This window comes from Trichoderma breve, chromosome 2 (assembly GCF_028502605.1).
Source record: "Trichoderma breve strain T069 chromosome 2, whole genome shotgun sequence".
Taxonomy (NCBI): Eukaryota; Fungi; Ascomycota; class Sordariomycetes; order Hypocreales; family Hypocreaceae; genus Trichoderma; species Trichoderma breve.
Genome location: NC_079233.1, coordinates 1,223,353 through 1,239,368, shown reverse-complemented (window position 1 = coordinate 1,239,368; position 16,016 = coordinate 1,223,353). Strand labels below are relative to the sequence as shown.

Sequence of the window (16,016 nt, the reverse complement as noted above, 5' to 3'; positions counted from 1 at the left end):
CAGTATTGTGAGACAAGGCGCCCAAGGCATTTTGAGGGTATCCACGACGGCTGATGTGTTTCGAACATTGCATTGTGATGGTAAGAGACAATTGCCACGCAAATACATTGTGGTTTCTATTTATGTGCATCTTTCATGATCCGTTGATTCCAGGGAATGACTGGTAGCCGTCGCAAGTTGGTGAACAGTATTGATGGCGTCAGATAGGTACTATCGCTACTTTCCCCCATTATACGCTGCTGTCTCTATAATTTTTCCAGTATCTGTTATTATCTCTCTATTTTTCTATCGTCTACTACTATATCTACAATATTTCAGTGTCTGCTATCTCTAGTATCACAGTCAAATCTGAGATACTGGATGCTGGATAGCCAAGTTTGATGTGCACTTTGGCTTCATTAGCTACGAAGCAGCTGGCGGATTACTACTTGGCCTCAGAAACCACAGATGGACTTGATCACTCTGATAGGATAATAATGAGACACGAAAATTAAATTGAATTACATATCTATCACCTTTTAATACCGTTTTCAAGCTCTTATCGAAGTATCGATTTCTTCAAAGGCAGACGTTGAGACCGAGTCTCTCGAGGAGTAGCGTTGGAAGGAGCAGCAGACCTCCTTCCACAGCTACTCTCCAGATGAGCTCGCTTGCTGCAGATTGACCGCCTTAATTCTGCAAATCCCACAATCAAACTTCCCAGCTTAATTGCAACATTTCCTCAAAGTTGTCCTCGTAAATTGCAGTCAAAAATTCGGCATCCGCATACCCATCGCTTCTACCCAATAGCAACAGAAGCGGGCAATCACATTCTACAATCTCACATCACGCACGCACAGAGATGCCTCATCAAATGGGTGTTGCCTTAACGCCTCCAGATCCTGGTGCTGGATTTGGTGGTTCAGCTTCCGTTGAGAAGTTACCTGATTTTGGATGGGCAATCAACGAAACAGGCATCGGCAATGCATTCCCAATGATTCCAGAACTGTCCTCTCCCAAGAAAGGAGATGGCCGTCGTACACTTGACAGCAAGAAAGAAATCTCCGAGGCAGTGTTGTCAGAGGGCTTTACCTTTCCACCCAGAGATCTACCTCGCCCTGGCCAGTTCACCAATATTCAACGGCACAGTCTGTTTACAAAGCCCCCGAGTCCTCCGCATCCAGAGCCAAGCCTGAATCTACCTGGTTCACCACCAAAGGACAAAACCATAGATACGACTGCCAGAGCTTCACCCTTGGATTTGCCAGAGATATGTCTCTCAGGAAACCCAAGAGACGCAGACGCTGCTCATAAGCATGGAGGTGAAGCAGAGATCTCTCAGCGAGAGGAAAATGTAAGATGGCGTGGGCTCAGCAATTCTTTTTTTGGATGATTCAATCCTTGGAATAATAGGATCAAATATCTAACAAAATGCAGAAGTCGATATTTTTCATGTCTCCTGGTAGCACCAAGCCCAAAGTCATGCCTGACTCTCGGAGCCACGAGACGGACAAGACCACCCGGCTGATGTCGCCACCAAAGCTTGCATCTTCGCCAACACAAAGTCATAATAATAAGAATCTATTCAAGGCCATTAGTCATAAAATGGTCACTCGTGAACAAGATGGCCCATCCAGTGCGCCAAGAATGAAGGTTTTCAACGATACAAAGATCCAAAATGTACAACGCCAGCGCACCCCAAGCATCTGTGGCGATCTGGAACTTCCTACATACCGCAGTCCGTTGGAATCTCGGCCAAAAGGCCACAAAAGATATAAAGAGAGCCAAGTTGTTTTTCTCTCTCGCGATGCGCATGAACGGCCATCCCATCGTCGGTCCGGCTCCACCACGAGTAGCAACATCTCCAGGAAACGGTCGCATGATCACAAATCAAAGCACGAGTCAAAGGTGAGCCGCGATCACAGATTAGAGCACGAGTCAAAAGTGAGTCGCGATCAAAGGGCAATTCAATATATTGGCGATTTTTGGAATCAGTGTATCGAACTTGCAGATGAAGAAACCGAGGTTGTTTGGGCGGAGCTCAGAAAGCTCAAAAAGATTCTTCAAGGTGAACAGGAGAAGCTTGGAGATATAGGTAAAGCACTAAAAGAGAAAGACGCGGAGTTGTCTGCCATCCAAGAGCGTTACAACACGTTGTTTGAGAATAACAACGAAGTGACCAAAGAGAAAGAGGGGTTGGTTTCTGAACTCATGTCCTTGAAGGAGCAATTGTCGGAAGAGAAGAAGCAAGGGAAGCTTGCTAATGACAAATGTGACGCCTACCGACGCAAACTCAACGAAACCATCAAGGAGCAAGGAGTTCTCTTTCGACGTGCAGAAACTTATTATAAAGACACGATGGACCAGCTGCGGAAAGAGAACGAACACAAAACAGCATCCTCAGAGGCCGTCGACGAAGCTTTGAAAAACAGCCTCAAGATCCGCGAGGAGATGAAAAAATGCACGGACGAGTACCGCATGCAAATGGAACAAGATATTAAAAGGAGTAAGACATCGCCTGTGGATTCTGTGGTGATATTTAACTGATCAAGCAACAGAGGACCAGGTTATATCAGAGCTTAAAGAAAAGCTACATCTCCAAGAAGCTTTATGGGCCCAGGAGAAAACGTTTGCCGACAAACTGAGTGTTCAAACAAAAGAGCAAGATGCAGTACATCAGTGCATTTGGTCTTTGGAGGCCAAGATGGATTCCTTGATGGCGCATCATACCATCCAAAGCGAACAACGTGAATTGGATGCTAGATCGAGTACGCAAATGATGAGCGCTCTAAAATCGAAGTACTCAACTCTCTGTCTTACTCTGCAAGTTCGTTCCCTCTGACATTTTGACAGGTTGGATTCTCTGCTCGCAGGTGGAAATCAGCTTGCGTCCAAGATGCTTTCGCAAGAGGATCTTGAGCTCAAGCTAGCTGTCGCCGAAAAGAATATTGTTAAGAGGTGAGCAGTATGTAAATCCAGCGGTCTTTTCATCGCTTACACAACAATAGCTTATTACCGGTGGTTTTTTCACTGGAGAGTGAGCAAAACAATGTCTCAAAAGCAGTGTCGCAATTAGGAGGATCAATTGGGCAAGATCTCGACCGCTTCAAAGGGGAGGCAAGCCGGATTGTGAACGCATTGGAACAAGACGCGAAAGGGACCAGCGCAAGATTTCAAGAGCTATCAAGCCAGATTCAGAGCTTTGATTGCAGTTTGAAGAAGGCAGTGGGCTCTTGTGAAAATATTGGCCAAAAATTTGATGTCCTCGCAGGCAACGGACAAAGCAATCAGCGCGAGACAATCAATATGCTACAAGACGTCTTGCAGCGGATTTCAGCGGCCGAGAATAAATCCAACGAAACGGATCAACAGCTTCAACAAGCGTATGAAGAAATCACCAAAAAGGTGGAGGCAATGATATCTGAAGCAATGAAAACAGGAGAAGAAGCCATAGAGCCGTTGAACAGCACCATAACCGATCTTCGAGCCACTTTGGAGCAGGGGCTTGGGCAGGAGAGAGAGAAGACAGCGCAATTGCTTCAGGTCAATGAGAATGTCTTGAATGTTTTAACAACCCATATAAGTGAACAGAAGCATATGGCGACTCAGGATGGCGACAAAATTTCCGAGTTACAAGCGACATTAGAAAACGAGCGGGAGACGGCTGCTCAACTAAGAAACAAAATCCAAGCATTTGAGCAGAAGGCTCAAGAAACTGAAATCCTCCGAGACGAATGGCTCAAGGATGTTCAAACAATTGACAAGATGCGATCACAGCTCAAGGCCATCGCGATGCGAATCCCGCAGGTCGAAAACTGCGACAAAAAGCTAGACAGAATCATGGAGATCAGTAGATCCATACAATCATCAGCCAGCTACCTAGCAACGGAAGAGGAATGGGTTCAGCTAGAGATTTCAGACAGAATGCCGAACTCAGCTGCCTCGGATGCAGTGACATCCTGCGAAGTTAGTACAGCACTGCTACCTCTCCTGGCCGAATCCGACGGCGCGGCAGAGATCCAGCCATCAACCAAGGAAGATGTTATGGGCCGCAAAGTCACTGTTCACAGTCCTGATCCAGGTGAGAGATCGCCGTCACCTCCACTAACCGTGATGCAAGAGCAAAAGCGTCGTCGTGAAGTCACTCAACTCAGATCGATTCTCAAAAGCCATGCCATCCCTACCACGGTCGAACCAGGCAGCGTGGAAGGCCATCCCACTCGACCACAGACTGACCAAAGCAAAGTCAGTCAGACCGCGAACGTCTCTATCAACAAGCCTCAATCTGCTTCGACGAAGGAGATGGTTGCTGAAATTCGCTCGAGGCTGATTCAGCACAACCACACCTGGACCTTCCCAACTGTTGCTGATTTCGAGAGGGACATTCAATTAACCAGCAAGAAAAGGCAAGCACCTCAGGGCAATCCGGTGTCTTTGGAATCTTTTGACTTCAACCCCCGAGAGACGAAGAAGCCCAGAACTGAGCACTACATCGAGGAATAAAGTTCAGTGGGGAAGCATGGTGGATGATTGGTCCGCAGATGCCTCCTACGGGTGGAAGCAGCTTGTACTTTAATCGCTGGTGCTTTATTTTGGCAGCTTATTTTGGCAGCAACTCACTGTTCCACAGCTAGAATGGTAAATGGATCAAAAGTGGAAATATTTGGGAGTGAATTTATATTCCAATCAGACCAGATATCGTGACCTGTCAGCGCATCGAGCGCAATGCCGGCCCATCCCCAAACTCCAGAAATGCTCTTCATATTGATACATGTACATAGGTGGCCGCAGGTTCGAATAAACAGACCGCCCGCAACTCAATCATTATTTTCCCGTCCCTGAGGTGTATAGTTTGAATTTTACATTGCTCGGAAATGTCTCTATTTGGATCGCTTTTTCGTTTCTAGGAACAGGACCTTTTTGCGGACTGAAGAACGATAGAGAATTAGCATTGGCGCGGGAAAAGGAAGATGTATGTCTGAGGGGGTGCGATTCGTACCTATCGGGTCGTATTTCAGCATTCCCATCATGGGCGCCGTTCTAGGCCGCTTGAAGGTGTAGAAGAAGCCGGTCATGGCCATGGAGATGAGCCGGACGTTGATCAATCTTGCCTTTGCTGCGAGGATATTAGTGGCTGTTTATTGTATATTGCGCACAGGATTAAAGATCCCACTGCGGTATGCGTCGGGAACTCACCTTTCTTGGCCATTGTGTCGATATCTCCAGCGCTCGAAAGATGTCGTTCGATTGGTCTCTCGCGATAGCATCGTAAATTCCTAGCATGGCGGGACAGTTCCATCCGGGTAAAAGGTGCCGCCGAGTTCCGAAAAATTATGTAAGACAGCTTAAAGTCCCTGCAGAGCAACCCGAATTACGTAAGACAGCTTAAAGTCCCTGCAGAGCAACCCGAATTACGTTATGGAGCCCGCCCGCCGATAGCGGCTGACCGTGCTCTGAATCCTGCCATATTCAGAGCTAGGCTTGCAGCTCGGGGTCCATCCCGTCACCAACGGCGCAAGTATTATCACCGGTGAAGGAGGGAAAGAAATTACGATATCAGCCTTGCGCAGGAATTGTCTCTCTTTTGCGGTCTCTACCCGTGTCCATTTAGCGGTGTTTTAGGAGTATGTAAGCCCTGTACCTTGTACACACTGTAGTTTAGAGATAAAGGGTGCGGCGGCCAAAGTAAAGTAGGAGAAAAGCCACGAGGACGTCTCAAGCCAACAAAATCCATCCATCCACAATCCTTTTGGCATCTGGTAGCGCTCCAGCTACACACACGCCCTCCATCGGTGCTCTGCTATATTACGTTTCATTTTATTTCATCTCTCTTTTCTTTTATCCTTGGTTTTCATCAATTTTCTTAATAATTTCGGCATCATGTCAAGGGCGCTGTTGACGAGCAACACGGCGTTGCCTACTAGGAGGGCACTGCTAGGTGTGTCGCGGATATCTGGTAGGTGTCTGACTTTCTTTTTTTTTTCTCGCCATCAGTTTTACCCTGTTTGTGCCGCTTCAGTTTCCTCTATTCACCTCTCTGGTACGTCATTATCATGCTTCAGCCAGCCATTGGAGCGAGGGATTACGACAATTATACGGGCCAAGGGAGCAAACAGCTTCAGCTCACGGCTGCATCTCACAGCGAAGCCTCTCTTTTGTCCGCACTCAACATGCAACAAACAACCACCGATTAAATTAAGCGCTCCATGCATCATGCTCCCACAAAACCCTCCAATGCCGCAGCTATCCCCAGATCCACCAATCTCGATAGGGCGTGCCAGACGATGCGTGGAGCGACTGATGCGCTGATTTTCTTTTTTCTGCGTGTCATGGATACTGGATGAGGTGTGGTGGTGAATCCCTTCTGGGCAATGGCTTGGGCCTAACAGCAGCCAAAAGAAGCGCGCAGATCCCGTGGATTCCCTGGCCATCAGCCGAGAGTTTCCATAGCCTGCCGTTTGTGTGTTTGGGGAATCTCGGGGTCCAGACGCTCCACTCGCCTCCAACAGACCCTTCCCCGTGTTTTCCCTTTTTTTTTCTGCTTGGTCTTGTTTTTATATCCCCATCATTCTGAAAAAGTTATTTTTTTGGTTTCATAGAATTTTGTTTGCCAACTTACACCAAAAAAAGGTCTAGAAGCCGCCGGTCATCGGCGATCGCTACTCACAACTTGTGCCCCGCCATCTACAACTTCTCAACCCCACCATCGCAGATTCGTCCCTCGATCATTCTCAACTACCGCGAAAATGGGCCGCCTCAACATCAACAACATCAACCCGCACGTCCGCGCGGCCGAATACGCCGTCCGTGGCGAGCTCGCCGTCAAGTCGGAGGAGCTGCGTGCCCAGCTGAGCAAGGGTACCACCAGCCTGCCCTTTGACCAAGTCATCTCGGCCAACATTGGCAACCCCCAGCAGCTGGACCAGAAGCCCATCACCTTCTTCCGCCAGGTCCTCAGTCTGCTGGAGAACCCCCAGCTCCTCGAGAAGGAGGATGTCCTGATCAACGGCCTGGGCTACAAGACGGACGTTGTTGAGCGTGCCAAGTGGCTGCTCAAGAACTGCGGCTCTGTTGGTGCCTACAGTGCCAGCAGCGGTGTATACGCCATCAAGGAGAGCATTGCCAAGTTCCTCGAGAGTGAGTAATGTTCTTTTCCGATATATACGGAGCTGAGTCGGCTTACTGACACAACTTGTTGCTTTACAGGAAGAGATGGCTTCCCCGCCAACCCTGCCAACATCTACCTCTCTGCCGGTGCCTCGTCCGGCGTCAACACCCTTCTTCACATCCTCGCCGAGTCCCCCAAGTCCGGTGTGCTCGTCCCTATCCCCCAATACCCTCTTTACACCGCCACCCTCTCCGTCCTCAACGCCACCTGCGTTCCCTACTACCTCGACGAGTCCAAGGCCTGGGGCACCGACCTCGAGGCCATCCGTTCCTCTTATGAAAAGGCCAAGTCCGAGGGTGTCGATGTCCGCTGCATCGTCATCATCAACCCTGGCAACCCCACTGGAGCCTCTCTGTCCGAGGCTGATGTGCGCGCCGTGATCGACTTCGCCAGCAAGGAGAAGCTCGTCATCATGGCCGACGAGGTCTACCAGACCAACGTCTTCATCGGCCAGTTCCACAGCTTCAAGGGCGTTCTGCGCAAGCTTCAGCAGGAGAACCCCGGAAAGTACGACGACGTCGAGCTGGCCTCTCTTCACAGTGTCTCCAAGGGCATGGTGGGCGAGTGCGGTCACCGTGGCGGTTACTTTGAGCTTGTTGGATTCGACGCCGAAGTCGAAGCCACCATTTACAAGTTCGTCTCCATCATGCTCTGCGCTCCCGTCATTGGCCAGTGCCTCGTCGAGCTCATGGTCAACCCTCCCCAGCCCGGCGAGCCCTCGTTCGAGCTCTACGACAAGGAGTACAACGGCATTGCCAACGGCCTCCGCGAGCGCGCCAACGCCCTCCACAAGGCCTTTGAGCAGATGGAGGGCGTCGAGTGCGGCGAGCCCCAGGGCGCCATGTACCTCTTCCCCACCATCACCCTTCCCCAGAAGGCCATTGACGCCGCCACTGCCGAGGGCCGCAAGCCCGATGAGTTCTACTGCATGAGGCTGCTCGAGGCCACCGGCGTCTGCGTCGTCCCCGGCAGCGGCTTCGGCCAGCGGGAGGGCACCCTGCACTTCCGCACTACTTTCCTTGCCCCTGGAACCGAGTGGGTGAGCCGGATCACCAAGTTCCACCAGGAGTTCATGGACAAGTACAGGTAAACATGCCGTGTACAGGACAATTACTGTTTCAAAAATAGGGTAGAGGTGTTTTTTAAAAGGGACTGAGCGAGATTTGGACATTTTATCGCGTGGGTGGATAGAGAATAATAAATATAGTAGAAAATGATAGACGTCTAATAAAAAAGAACTGATTGGGTGACGTGCATTTACGGCGAAACATTTCACAGCATCAAATTAGCCCCTTGTTTTTTTGTCTTTATTCTTTGCGTTTGTTTTGTTTGTTGTTTATTTATTTTATCTGTTGCAGAACGACTCTGTCTAAACGAGTACGATACAACTCATGGGCAACTTGCAGTATAACGCAGCCCTTTGTTCCTCTTTTCCCATCAAAGTCATTCATTACTTCCATGCTACGCTCATGCCCTCTCGCTACCCCTTAGTCTGACAGCCTGGCCGTACTTTTGCAGCTTCGTAATCAACTGATCGCCCTGACGAACGACGTCCTGGTACTGCTTATTCTTGTCGTCGGGACGGTTGGTCTCAATGACGCCCTTGCCGGTGACGCGGTCAATGGTGCAAGGGATACGTCCAGCAGCGATGAATCGGGCAAGATCGCTACAACAAAACGTGTATTAGTAACATTCATCAGAAAATGTGAAAAAGCAAGAAGTGTGTATGTGTAAAACTCACCGATCCAAAAAGTCGACCGTGACGCCAAAGTCGTTGGCCATGCTTTCTAATCCGACGACGCGGTAGCTCTGCAGCAGCTGCTGGTATGCGCGGAGGCGCATCTCGCGGATGAACCAGCTCTTGTGCTCGTGCAGGTAGCGGTCGTGGTTGAGGAACTGCTCCTCAACAGAAGCGAGGGACTGGAAGAAGGTCTTGTAGTTGCCATTGTACAGGCTGCTGACGAGCAGGGCGAGCGGGCTAAAGTCAATGGCCATCTCCGCCTCGGGCTGGTCGGTGCTGGTGCCCAGGGTCGTCAGGTTGACCGCCGTGGTGGCCGCCGCCTTGGGGAGCTTATCGCCCATGGAGTCGTCGGCGCCGGGCCCCGCGCTGAGGGCGCCGCTGAGGGCCAGCAGCTTGTCCTCGCCGTCGCCCATGATGGCCTTGATCTCTGGTGCGTCGACGACCTTGGACTTGAAGTCGACCCGCTTGAGGGAGACGGAGCCCGTGAGGACCGAGTAGACGACGAGGTTGGAGTAGGTGCAGAGTTCGTAGCTGGTGAATGTGGAGAGGGAGTCGAGCAGCAGCGGCGCGGCGGTGTTGTATGCGCGGACGGTGATGAGGTGCAGGCCCTCGTAGGCCTTGAGGCGGTTGCGGCGGTCCCAGTCGCCACCCGTCTCGACGAGCGTCTTGGCTCGCTCGACCTGCGTCTTGACGAGGGGCTTGTCGCCGTAGAAGAGCCCCATGCGTATTATGGCCAGCACCAGGTCGATCTTGGTGCCCAGGATGCCCGTCTTTTCGAACAAGCTCTCAAACTCGGCAATTGCTTTGTCCTGCGTAGAATAATGTTAGATTCAGCTCAACTCAGCTCAGTTCAATAACCTCCCATTTATGGGAGGCATCATGATGTATATAATCGCACCTTGTCGCCCACTCGAGCCCAAAAGTCGGCTCGCTTGCCCTTGGCCGCCATGACCTCTGTGTCACCGGCCTGCTCCTCAGCCTCGTCCTGCTCCTTCTGGAAGTCGGCCAGCTCCTTGTCGTTGTCCTCCTTCAGCTTGTTGTATAGATCCTCGTCCCACGGCAGGTTAACGGCCCCCGTCGCAGCCTTGGTCGCCACCATGCTGGATTTCCGACTGGGAGGCTTGCCGGGTGCTGAGGAGCTGCTCTCGCCCACAGCGTTCAGGATGCCCTCGATGGGGTGGGCCAGGTAGCGGTAGAAGGGCGCCATCTTGTCCTGGGCGATGGCATCTTGCAGGGCCTTGACGGCGGCCAGCTGGGACTGTTTGGACGCATAGCCGTTTGTGAGGGTGAAGACGTGCTGGGACAGCGGCAGCAGAGGCCACTTGACGTACTGGGGATCTGCGCCCATGGTGACGGTGACGGCAGCTGTATCGGGGGATGCTAGATGTTGGATTGGGGGTCAAGCTGTCGGGGAATCGGGGAATCGAGGTCGAGAGGGAGAGTGGCTTTGGTATGGTCGAGAACGAAGACGGATGACGGAGTTGGTGATGGTGTTTCTACCTTGTTCGAGCTCCCGCAAGGCCAGCACTAGGGCGCTTGAAGCCTAGCGAGCTGCTGGCCTGGGCGCAAGGCTTCAGCAGGACACGCACCACTGCAAGTACAGTACAGAAGCTGCTGAATGGATTACCTCATCTGCCCCTCAATCCAATCGATATGCAGTGGCCTACCCTGGAGCCGAAACAGAAAAACCGGGGACGAGATGCTCAGCTCAATGCTAACCTACGGACGTGGTCTCTCTAATAACTTCAACTTCTGAATTGCTTCAATCTCCATCTCACGGCGCAGATACAGTAAACATTCCGAGCTTCACATGACCAATTCGTGGGTAATCAGCATCTACTTTTAGCTCCTCTGCCTCCATGCAAGGCGCCTCGCTATTCAGCCTCACTACCGCATCCCTGCCCACCGGTCAGCTTCTTACATACATTCCCTTGCCATTCAATTGGCCTAGAAGCACTCGTATATCAATTCAGACCTGTACGATATCTCTTTTGACCTGACCTGATCCTTGTACGCCATGTCTGCCGCCTAGTCGTCTCCAATATCTGTCCTTGTTATCGGTTACACCCATCTACTCCGTATACTATTTCGTCCCTATATATACGAGAGCCTACTCCACACTACACATGCGATCATCTCTCCCCTCGACAACACCAAAACCAACAGTCACCATGGTCAAATTCTCTCAGCTCCCCTATGAACTCCGTGAAAAGATATGGCTGGATACCATTGAGCCTCGCCTCGTCGGTCTCATTCCCTGTCTAGTTGGCAAAGGCCGATGGAGTGTGAAAAGCACAGCTCGTCCTCCTGTGGCCCTGCGAGTCAATGCAGAGTCTCGCCGTATCGTGAGCAAACACTACAAAATCCTGGAAACCCACAGCGTTGCAAATCACAAGCCCGCCATCTACGAGGGGGAATTTGTTGCTCTGGATGTATCGCCGCACATCTTATTCAACTTTGACATCGATACTCTTCACTTTGCCGACACGGCGCCTCCCGATAAACCTCTGCCAGGTGCCGAAGCGAGGACCAAGCCGAAGATTCCCACAAATGCCCTGGATCTTCTTATTCTCAAAGAGTCCTTGGACGCGTTTCAAGGGCCTGGGTTCAGGCTCATGCTCAACGCGTATGAACGCCTCCAGGACTGGCCCTATCTCCTCGAGGCAAAGGACGTCAGCTATGATTCCATCCGCAGCGGAGATCCGACGCTGCTCAATTGGACTCACATCCATTACGTGCGCCTTGACTTTAACATATTTCTGTCGGATCTCGCCATCTGGTGGGGGTTCATGCATCCGTATGTCTTGTGGATGCAGCAGGCCGTAAAACATGTCGAAGACCCGGAAGACCCAATAAGGAGCTACGATCTCGTCATGGTCAACGGCCGAGGTGACAAGCGGAAGCTGCAGAAAACATTCCGTCTCGCACTTCGTCCAGAGAAGGAAGCCGATGCAGCGTACCAATCGCTGTCTCCTATTGAGCGGCTGGAGCAGTACGGTGCCGTGGTCTTCGACGAGGTACTGCCTACGCCTGAAGGCAAGGCCATTCTCTTCGAAGTTGTCGATCCTCTCATTGGAGGCGAGGCCATTGCCAAGTGGAAGCAGTTCTCTATAGATCAGAGAGCTAGGCCATCGCCTCACCTCACTGTTCTTCCAAGAACGACGCCTTTTGGGGCAGACGTGGCAGTGTTGTTCCATATGGCCAAAGGGAGACGGGGACTAGCTCACGGTGCGATGTCTCCTGTCCATGGCCTGTGCCTTGCAGACTATGGAAGAGATGGTGGCTTTCGAGGCAGGACTTAACGCATATATACTTTGTTTCATCTACGACTATTATGACAGCTTTTGGACACATTTAAGCATGCAAGGAGCGGGTTATCTGGCTTACATGTGAGGTTGAGGATGAGCTGAGGCTCTCTTGGCTCTTCGTTTTAATGACTGTTACGATACAAACTCGAATGAACAACTATCTAGATAATTGAATATTCTCTGGGCACCATATTCATTCCATCATGTTTCCTATGGGATTAAGAATAGCTGAAATCCTGGCGTCTCAATCAAGATCCTCGAATCTGGTTGCTGGATTGACCAGGAATGCATCTAGAGATAGCATGTTGTAGCACCCGTCCTTATCGTCACGAATAGGGACGGCAGGAGACTCATTTGCAAGCCGTCTGGCGAAGCCATGAGAAAGCAGTAGGCCTGTGATCCTCGCCAGCTTGATAGCTTGTATCTCATCCTCCGTCAAGCCTCCCACCTCCTCTGTGAAGACGTCCCAAAATGTATCCTGTAAGTCGGCGTAATCTTGATAACGTGTCCAGCCTTGCCGATAATCGAGCTTGCCTGTAAAGGCTTGTAGAGTATCAACATTTAGGCCAAACGGGCAGATCTCAGCTTCTGCCCAGTCAATGACGCCAACCAAATGACATGATATCTCGTCGACCATGATGTTGCAGGTGCTAAAGTCTTTATGGAGAAACACCATTGGTAAGGATAGAACGTCGTCGATCGACCTGATACAATGCTCGATAATGGCATGGAATCGGCTTGGCAAGGCAGACAGCAAAAGTCGTAGCTCTTTCGTGTATGTTTAGCCTAGTTGGTCCCGATACGCAGAGTCGACTTTCTGGGGGTTATTCCACGAGGTCGCAAAGAAGCTATAGGCCATCAGCTAAGTATCCTTCTGCATGTTTAAACGTGAGGTTTACCAACCCTGCTATATCCACCATGAAATTCTTGCGCCAGGTAACCTTTTCTTGCGAGTTGTCAGGAAAGTCATGTGTCAAGAGGAAGTCCAAGTGTGTGATTCCCTGTATACGACTCATTAAGTATACATAAAGAGGTTCTTTTCCTTTGCTATCATCTCCAATTGCGCCTTCGAACGAAACCTCCGGCACCAGAGCTCCGTATATCTTGCGCGCCAGTGTGGTAGTCTCGGTCTTGAGTTCCAGGGATTTGAGCCGGAATTGAACGACATATTCAAGGTCAGGTCCAGCATAGACCGAGTAGCTACAGTTGCCTTGCCCTTCGACAGGGATGGCACTGCCTCCGACGAGTCCCCTTGCTCGAGCGTCGCATGTAGAACGAGCGGCCGAGGTCTTCGTAAAGAAGTCGGCAATCGCTTCGTCATTGTCATACTCTGAATATGAGACGGTCATGGTCCAATGAATCGTTAAAGTCGCTTGTGATAGGATAGGACAGTAGATTTGAGATATGAGCGAGGGTTAGATTTTTGGAAAGTGAAGAGAGCATCACGACATCTGTTTGCTTGTCCGTGCCCCAGGCTGACAAACATGCCATACGTCCGAGCTCCCATCTCCAGCTATGTGACTTGGGCCTTTTCCTTATCAAGTCGAGCCATACCTTGTGATGCATATTCTATATAGTCCGGTTCCCATATCCCTCTGTGTGGCCAAGATACTACGGCCAAGATTCTTCTCATCACCTCGCCGACCAGATGATCATTCTCTGGATGAGAAGACAATCGACATAGGTAGTAGAATACGAGTTCACATGACACCGGTAAACAGGAGGACGGATATCTTGAGTAACGTATATTAATTGATGATATTATTAAAGTTCGGCATCTTAGTTCCATATTTTCCCGTCCCAATGATTAATCTCCTCAGACAACAGGCAGAACAGACTGCCCCATGTCCTCCCCTAAAACCTAGATGTAGTGGATGTAGTAGACGTAGTAGACGTAGTAGACGTAGTAGACGTAGTAGACGTAGTAGACGTAGTAGACGTAGTAGATGTAGTAGATGTACTTTATTATATACTATAGAGGCTTTTACGAAGGTTGCTCTAACTGCCAGCCAAAGACATTTTAACTCAGGTTTGCCTATATAGTGTCCAAAGTATAAGACGCACATCCAAATAGCATTTACACATTGCAAACAAACCGGAATCTACCGCTCTCTTTAGTAGACTATATAAACCATTGTTATTGTGCTCTCCCCCCAAAACACAAATCTGATTTTAACAACATCTTCAATCTCTATACACAATGACTACAGCTCCATACACAATGACTCCAAACAACAGACCCCTCGCCAGTACAAACGGCTGCCCTGCATTGCCGTTACTTGCGAATGACAAAGATATGCCCATTGACCTCAGTCTGGTTTCTCTATTTGAGGGCTTTGATGAGCCTTCATCAATAACCGGCCCAGACCCCTACAGTCTCGGCCCCAAAGATCCAGAACTTCGCCGGTTGCTTTCACTCAAGATGTCTTACGCGCCCCAAGAAGTCCAGCCTACAGAGAATTCTTGCACAAAGATTGGCGCTGGCGCTTGCGGCGTGATTCTCTCACAGGAGAAGAGTTGCTCTGTTATCAAATTAGCCAAGAACGATCAGACGGCCCTCTGGAATGACTTCAACATGCACAATTCGATCGAAAGACATTTTCAAGACTGGGACTTTACAGAAGTCAGAATTCCACGCTGCTATTACTATTCCTCGAAAGAGAACAACCTCTATTTCAAGAACCGCCCAGATGTTATCCAGGCGGCTCAAGATTTGTGCCATCTACCTACCAGCGTCCTCGTCACACAGAGAATCCCTCCGTTACCTGAGCGTGCTCGAACTTTACTAATCGACAAGTATTGCGCGCCACGGATCAAAGAAGCCGCGCTTACAGATGTGTCGAATGAAGAGTGCTTGGTGAGAGTATACCTCGGTTCACTAGAAGGAAAAAGCTCAAGACTCTTCTTCTCCTTGCGAAACTTCAAGCTGCATCTCAACCAAATGGTGGACCTCCAATTAGACATCAAGATGATGGCCGGCAGAATAGGCGTAGCTATGGCTCTTATGCACTGGGCGGCTGAGACTGACGCTCGCGATGTCGAATTTGTGCTCGGCAGTGATCCCATGAGGTCATCACTCACAATGAGAAGCACAGAGCTCTGGGTCTTGGATTTTAACCAAGTCCAGCCAATTACGATGGACGAAGCCGGGGTAGCAAAGGCCGTTGATGCGGCTAGGGTTAATGATCCGTATCTTCCAAAGCCTCTTGGAGACTCCCAAATCGAGAAGCAGGCCTGGAATGCGTTTACTGGTAATTACATCAGGGCGGCTGATATTATCCTTGAAAACAAGGGCCAAAAGCAACTGTTGAAATTGCCACGAATGTTTATTAGAGGGCTTATAGAGGTACAGGAATTAAAGAAGAGGGCGAAGGAACTAGAGGAAGAGGGAGATGGTATACTATCTTAAGGATAGATAATAGAGCGATAGAGCAGTATAGTAATATCTAAGCAAATAGTATATTAATAAGTAAAATATATATCTACTATATCTACTACGTCTACTACGTCTACTACGTCTACTACATCTACTACGTCTATATATACTTAGGTTTCTATAAGTGCGGTCAGCACGCCTAATGGACAGTTCGGAATTTCACCAAGAAGGCTGTTAGATCTTCAACGGCCATACAACACGTCCGAAGTTTCTCCAGCATGGATTGGTCCTCCGTTCGAGGACCTCCACGCTTGGTCGTCTACCACAAGTGAGTTGCTACGTCCTTGGCTGTCGATCCTTAATCCAGTGGATAAGTCGGCAAGGGGCCCAGTACGCAACCATGGTCGTATTATGTATGGTAACCTGTCTGCATTCTGCCATATC

At 50.0% G+C, this 16,016-nt stretch overlaps 7 protein-coding genes across 7 annotated transcripts; 4 read left to right on the top strand and 3 right to left on the bottom strand.

Moving 5' to 3' along the window:
- Positions 1-841: 841 nt before the first annotated feature.
- T069G_02639 (uncharacterized protein) lies at positions 842-4,482 on the top strand (the record flags this gene model as incomplete). The annotated part of the gene is made up of 6 exons (XM_056169849.1): positions 842-1,333; positions 1,417-1,923; positions 1,975-2,485; positions 2,538-2,778; positions 2,833-2,937; positions 2,988-4,482. 6 exons carry the CDS (start codon positions 842-844, stop codon positions 4,480-4,482), a joined length of 3,351 nt encoding a protein of 1,116 aa, XP_056030741.1.
- A 2,243-nt stretch (positions 4,483-6,725) lies between these two features.
- T069G_02638 (aminotransferase class I and II domain-containing protein) lies at positions 6,726-8,237 on the top strand (the record flags this gene model as incomplete). Its single annotated transcript, XM_056169848.1, has 2 exons — positions 6,726-7,116; positions 7,186-8,237. 2 exons carry the CDS (start codon positions 6,726-6,728, stop codon positions 8,235-8,237), a joined length of 1,443 nt encoding a protein of 480 aa, XP_056030740.1.
- Positions 8,238-8,614: 377 nt separating this feature from the next.
- On the bottom strand, positions 8,615-10,236 carry T069G_02637 (26S proteasome subunit RPN7 domain-containing protein; the record flags this gene model as incomplete). Its single annotated transcript, XM_056169847.1, has 3 exons — positions 8,615-8,813; positions 8,889-9,697; positions 9,787-10,236. The coding sequence occupies 3 exons, from the start codon at positions 10,234-10,236 to the stop codon at positions 8,615-8,617; spliced, it is 1,458 nt and encodes a 485-aa protein (XP_056030739.1).
- An 823-nt stretch (positions 10,237-11,059) lies between these two features.
- Positions 11,060-12,190, top strand: T069G_02636 (uncharacterized protein; the record flags this gene model as incomplete). The annotated part of the gene is made up of 1 exon (XM_056169846.1): positions 11,060-12,190. The coding sequence occupies one exon, from the start codon at positions 11,060-11,062 to the stop codon at positions 12,188-12,190; it is 1,131 nt and encodes a 376-aa protein (XP_056030738.1).
- Positions 12,191-12,440: 250 nt separating this feature from the next.
- Positions 12,441-12,833, bottom strand: T069G_02635 (uncharacterized protein; the record flags this gene model as incomplete). Its single annotated transcript, XM_056169845.1, has 1 exon — positions 12,441-12,833. The coding sequence occupies one exon, from the start codon at positions 12,831-12,833 to the stop codon at positions 12,441-12,443; it is 393 nt and encodes a 130-aa protein (XP_056030737.1).
- A 144-nt stretch (positions 12,834-12,977) lies between these two features.
- On the bottom strand, positions 12,978-13,545 carry T069G_02634 (uncharacterized protein; the record flags this gene model as incomplete). Its single annotated transcript, XM_056169844.1, has 2 exons — positions 12,978-13,044; positions 13,100-13,545. 2 exons carry the CDS (start codon positions 13,543-13,545, stop codon positions 12,978-12,980), a joined length of 513 nt encoding a protein of 170 aa, XP_056030736.1.
- Positions 13,546-14,417: 872 nt separating this feature from the next.
- T069G_02633 (zinc finger protein domain-containing protein) lies at positions 14,418-15,605 on the top strand (the record flags this gene model as incomplete). Its single annotated transcript, XM_056169843.1, has 1 exon — positions 14,418-15,605. The coding sequence occupies one exon, from the start codon at positions 14,418-14,420 to the stop codon at positions 15,603-15,605; it is 1,188 nt and encodes a 395-aa protein (XP_056030735.1).
- Between the last annotated feature and the right edge of the window lie 411 nt (positions 15,606-16,016).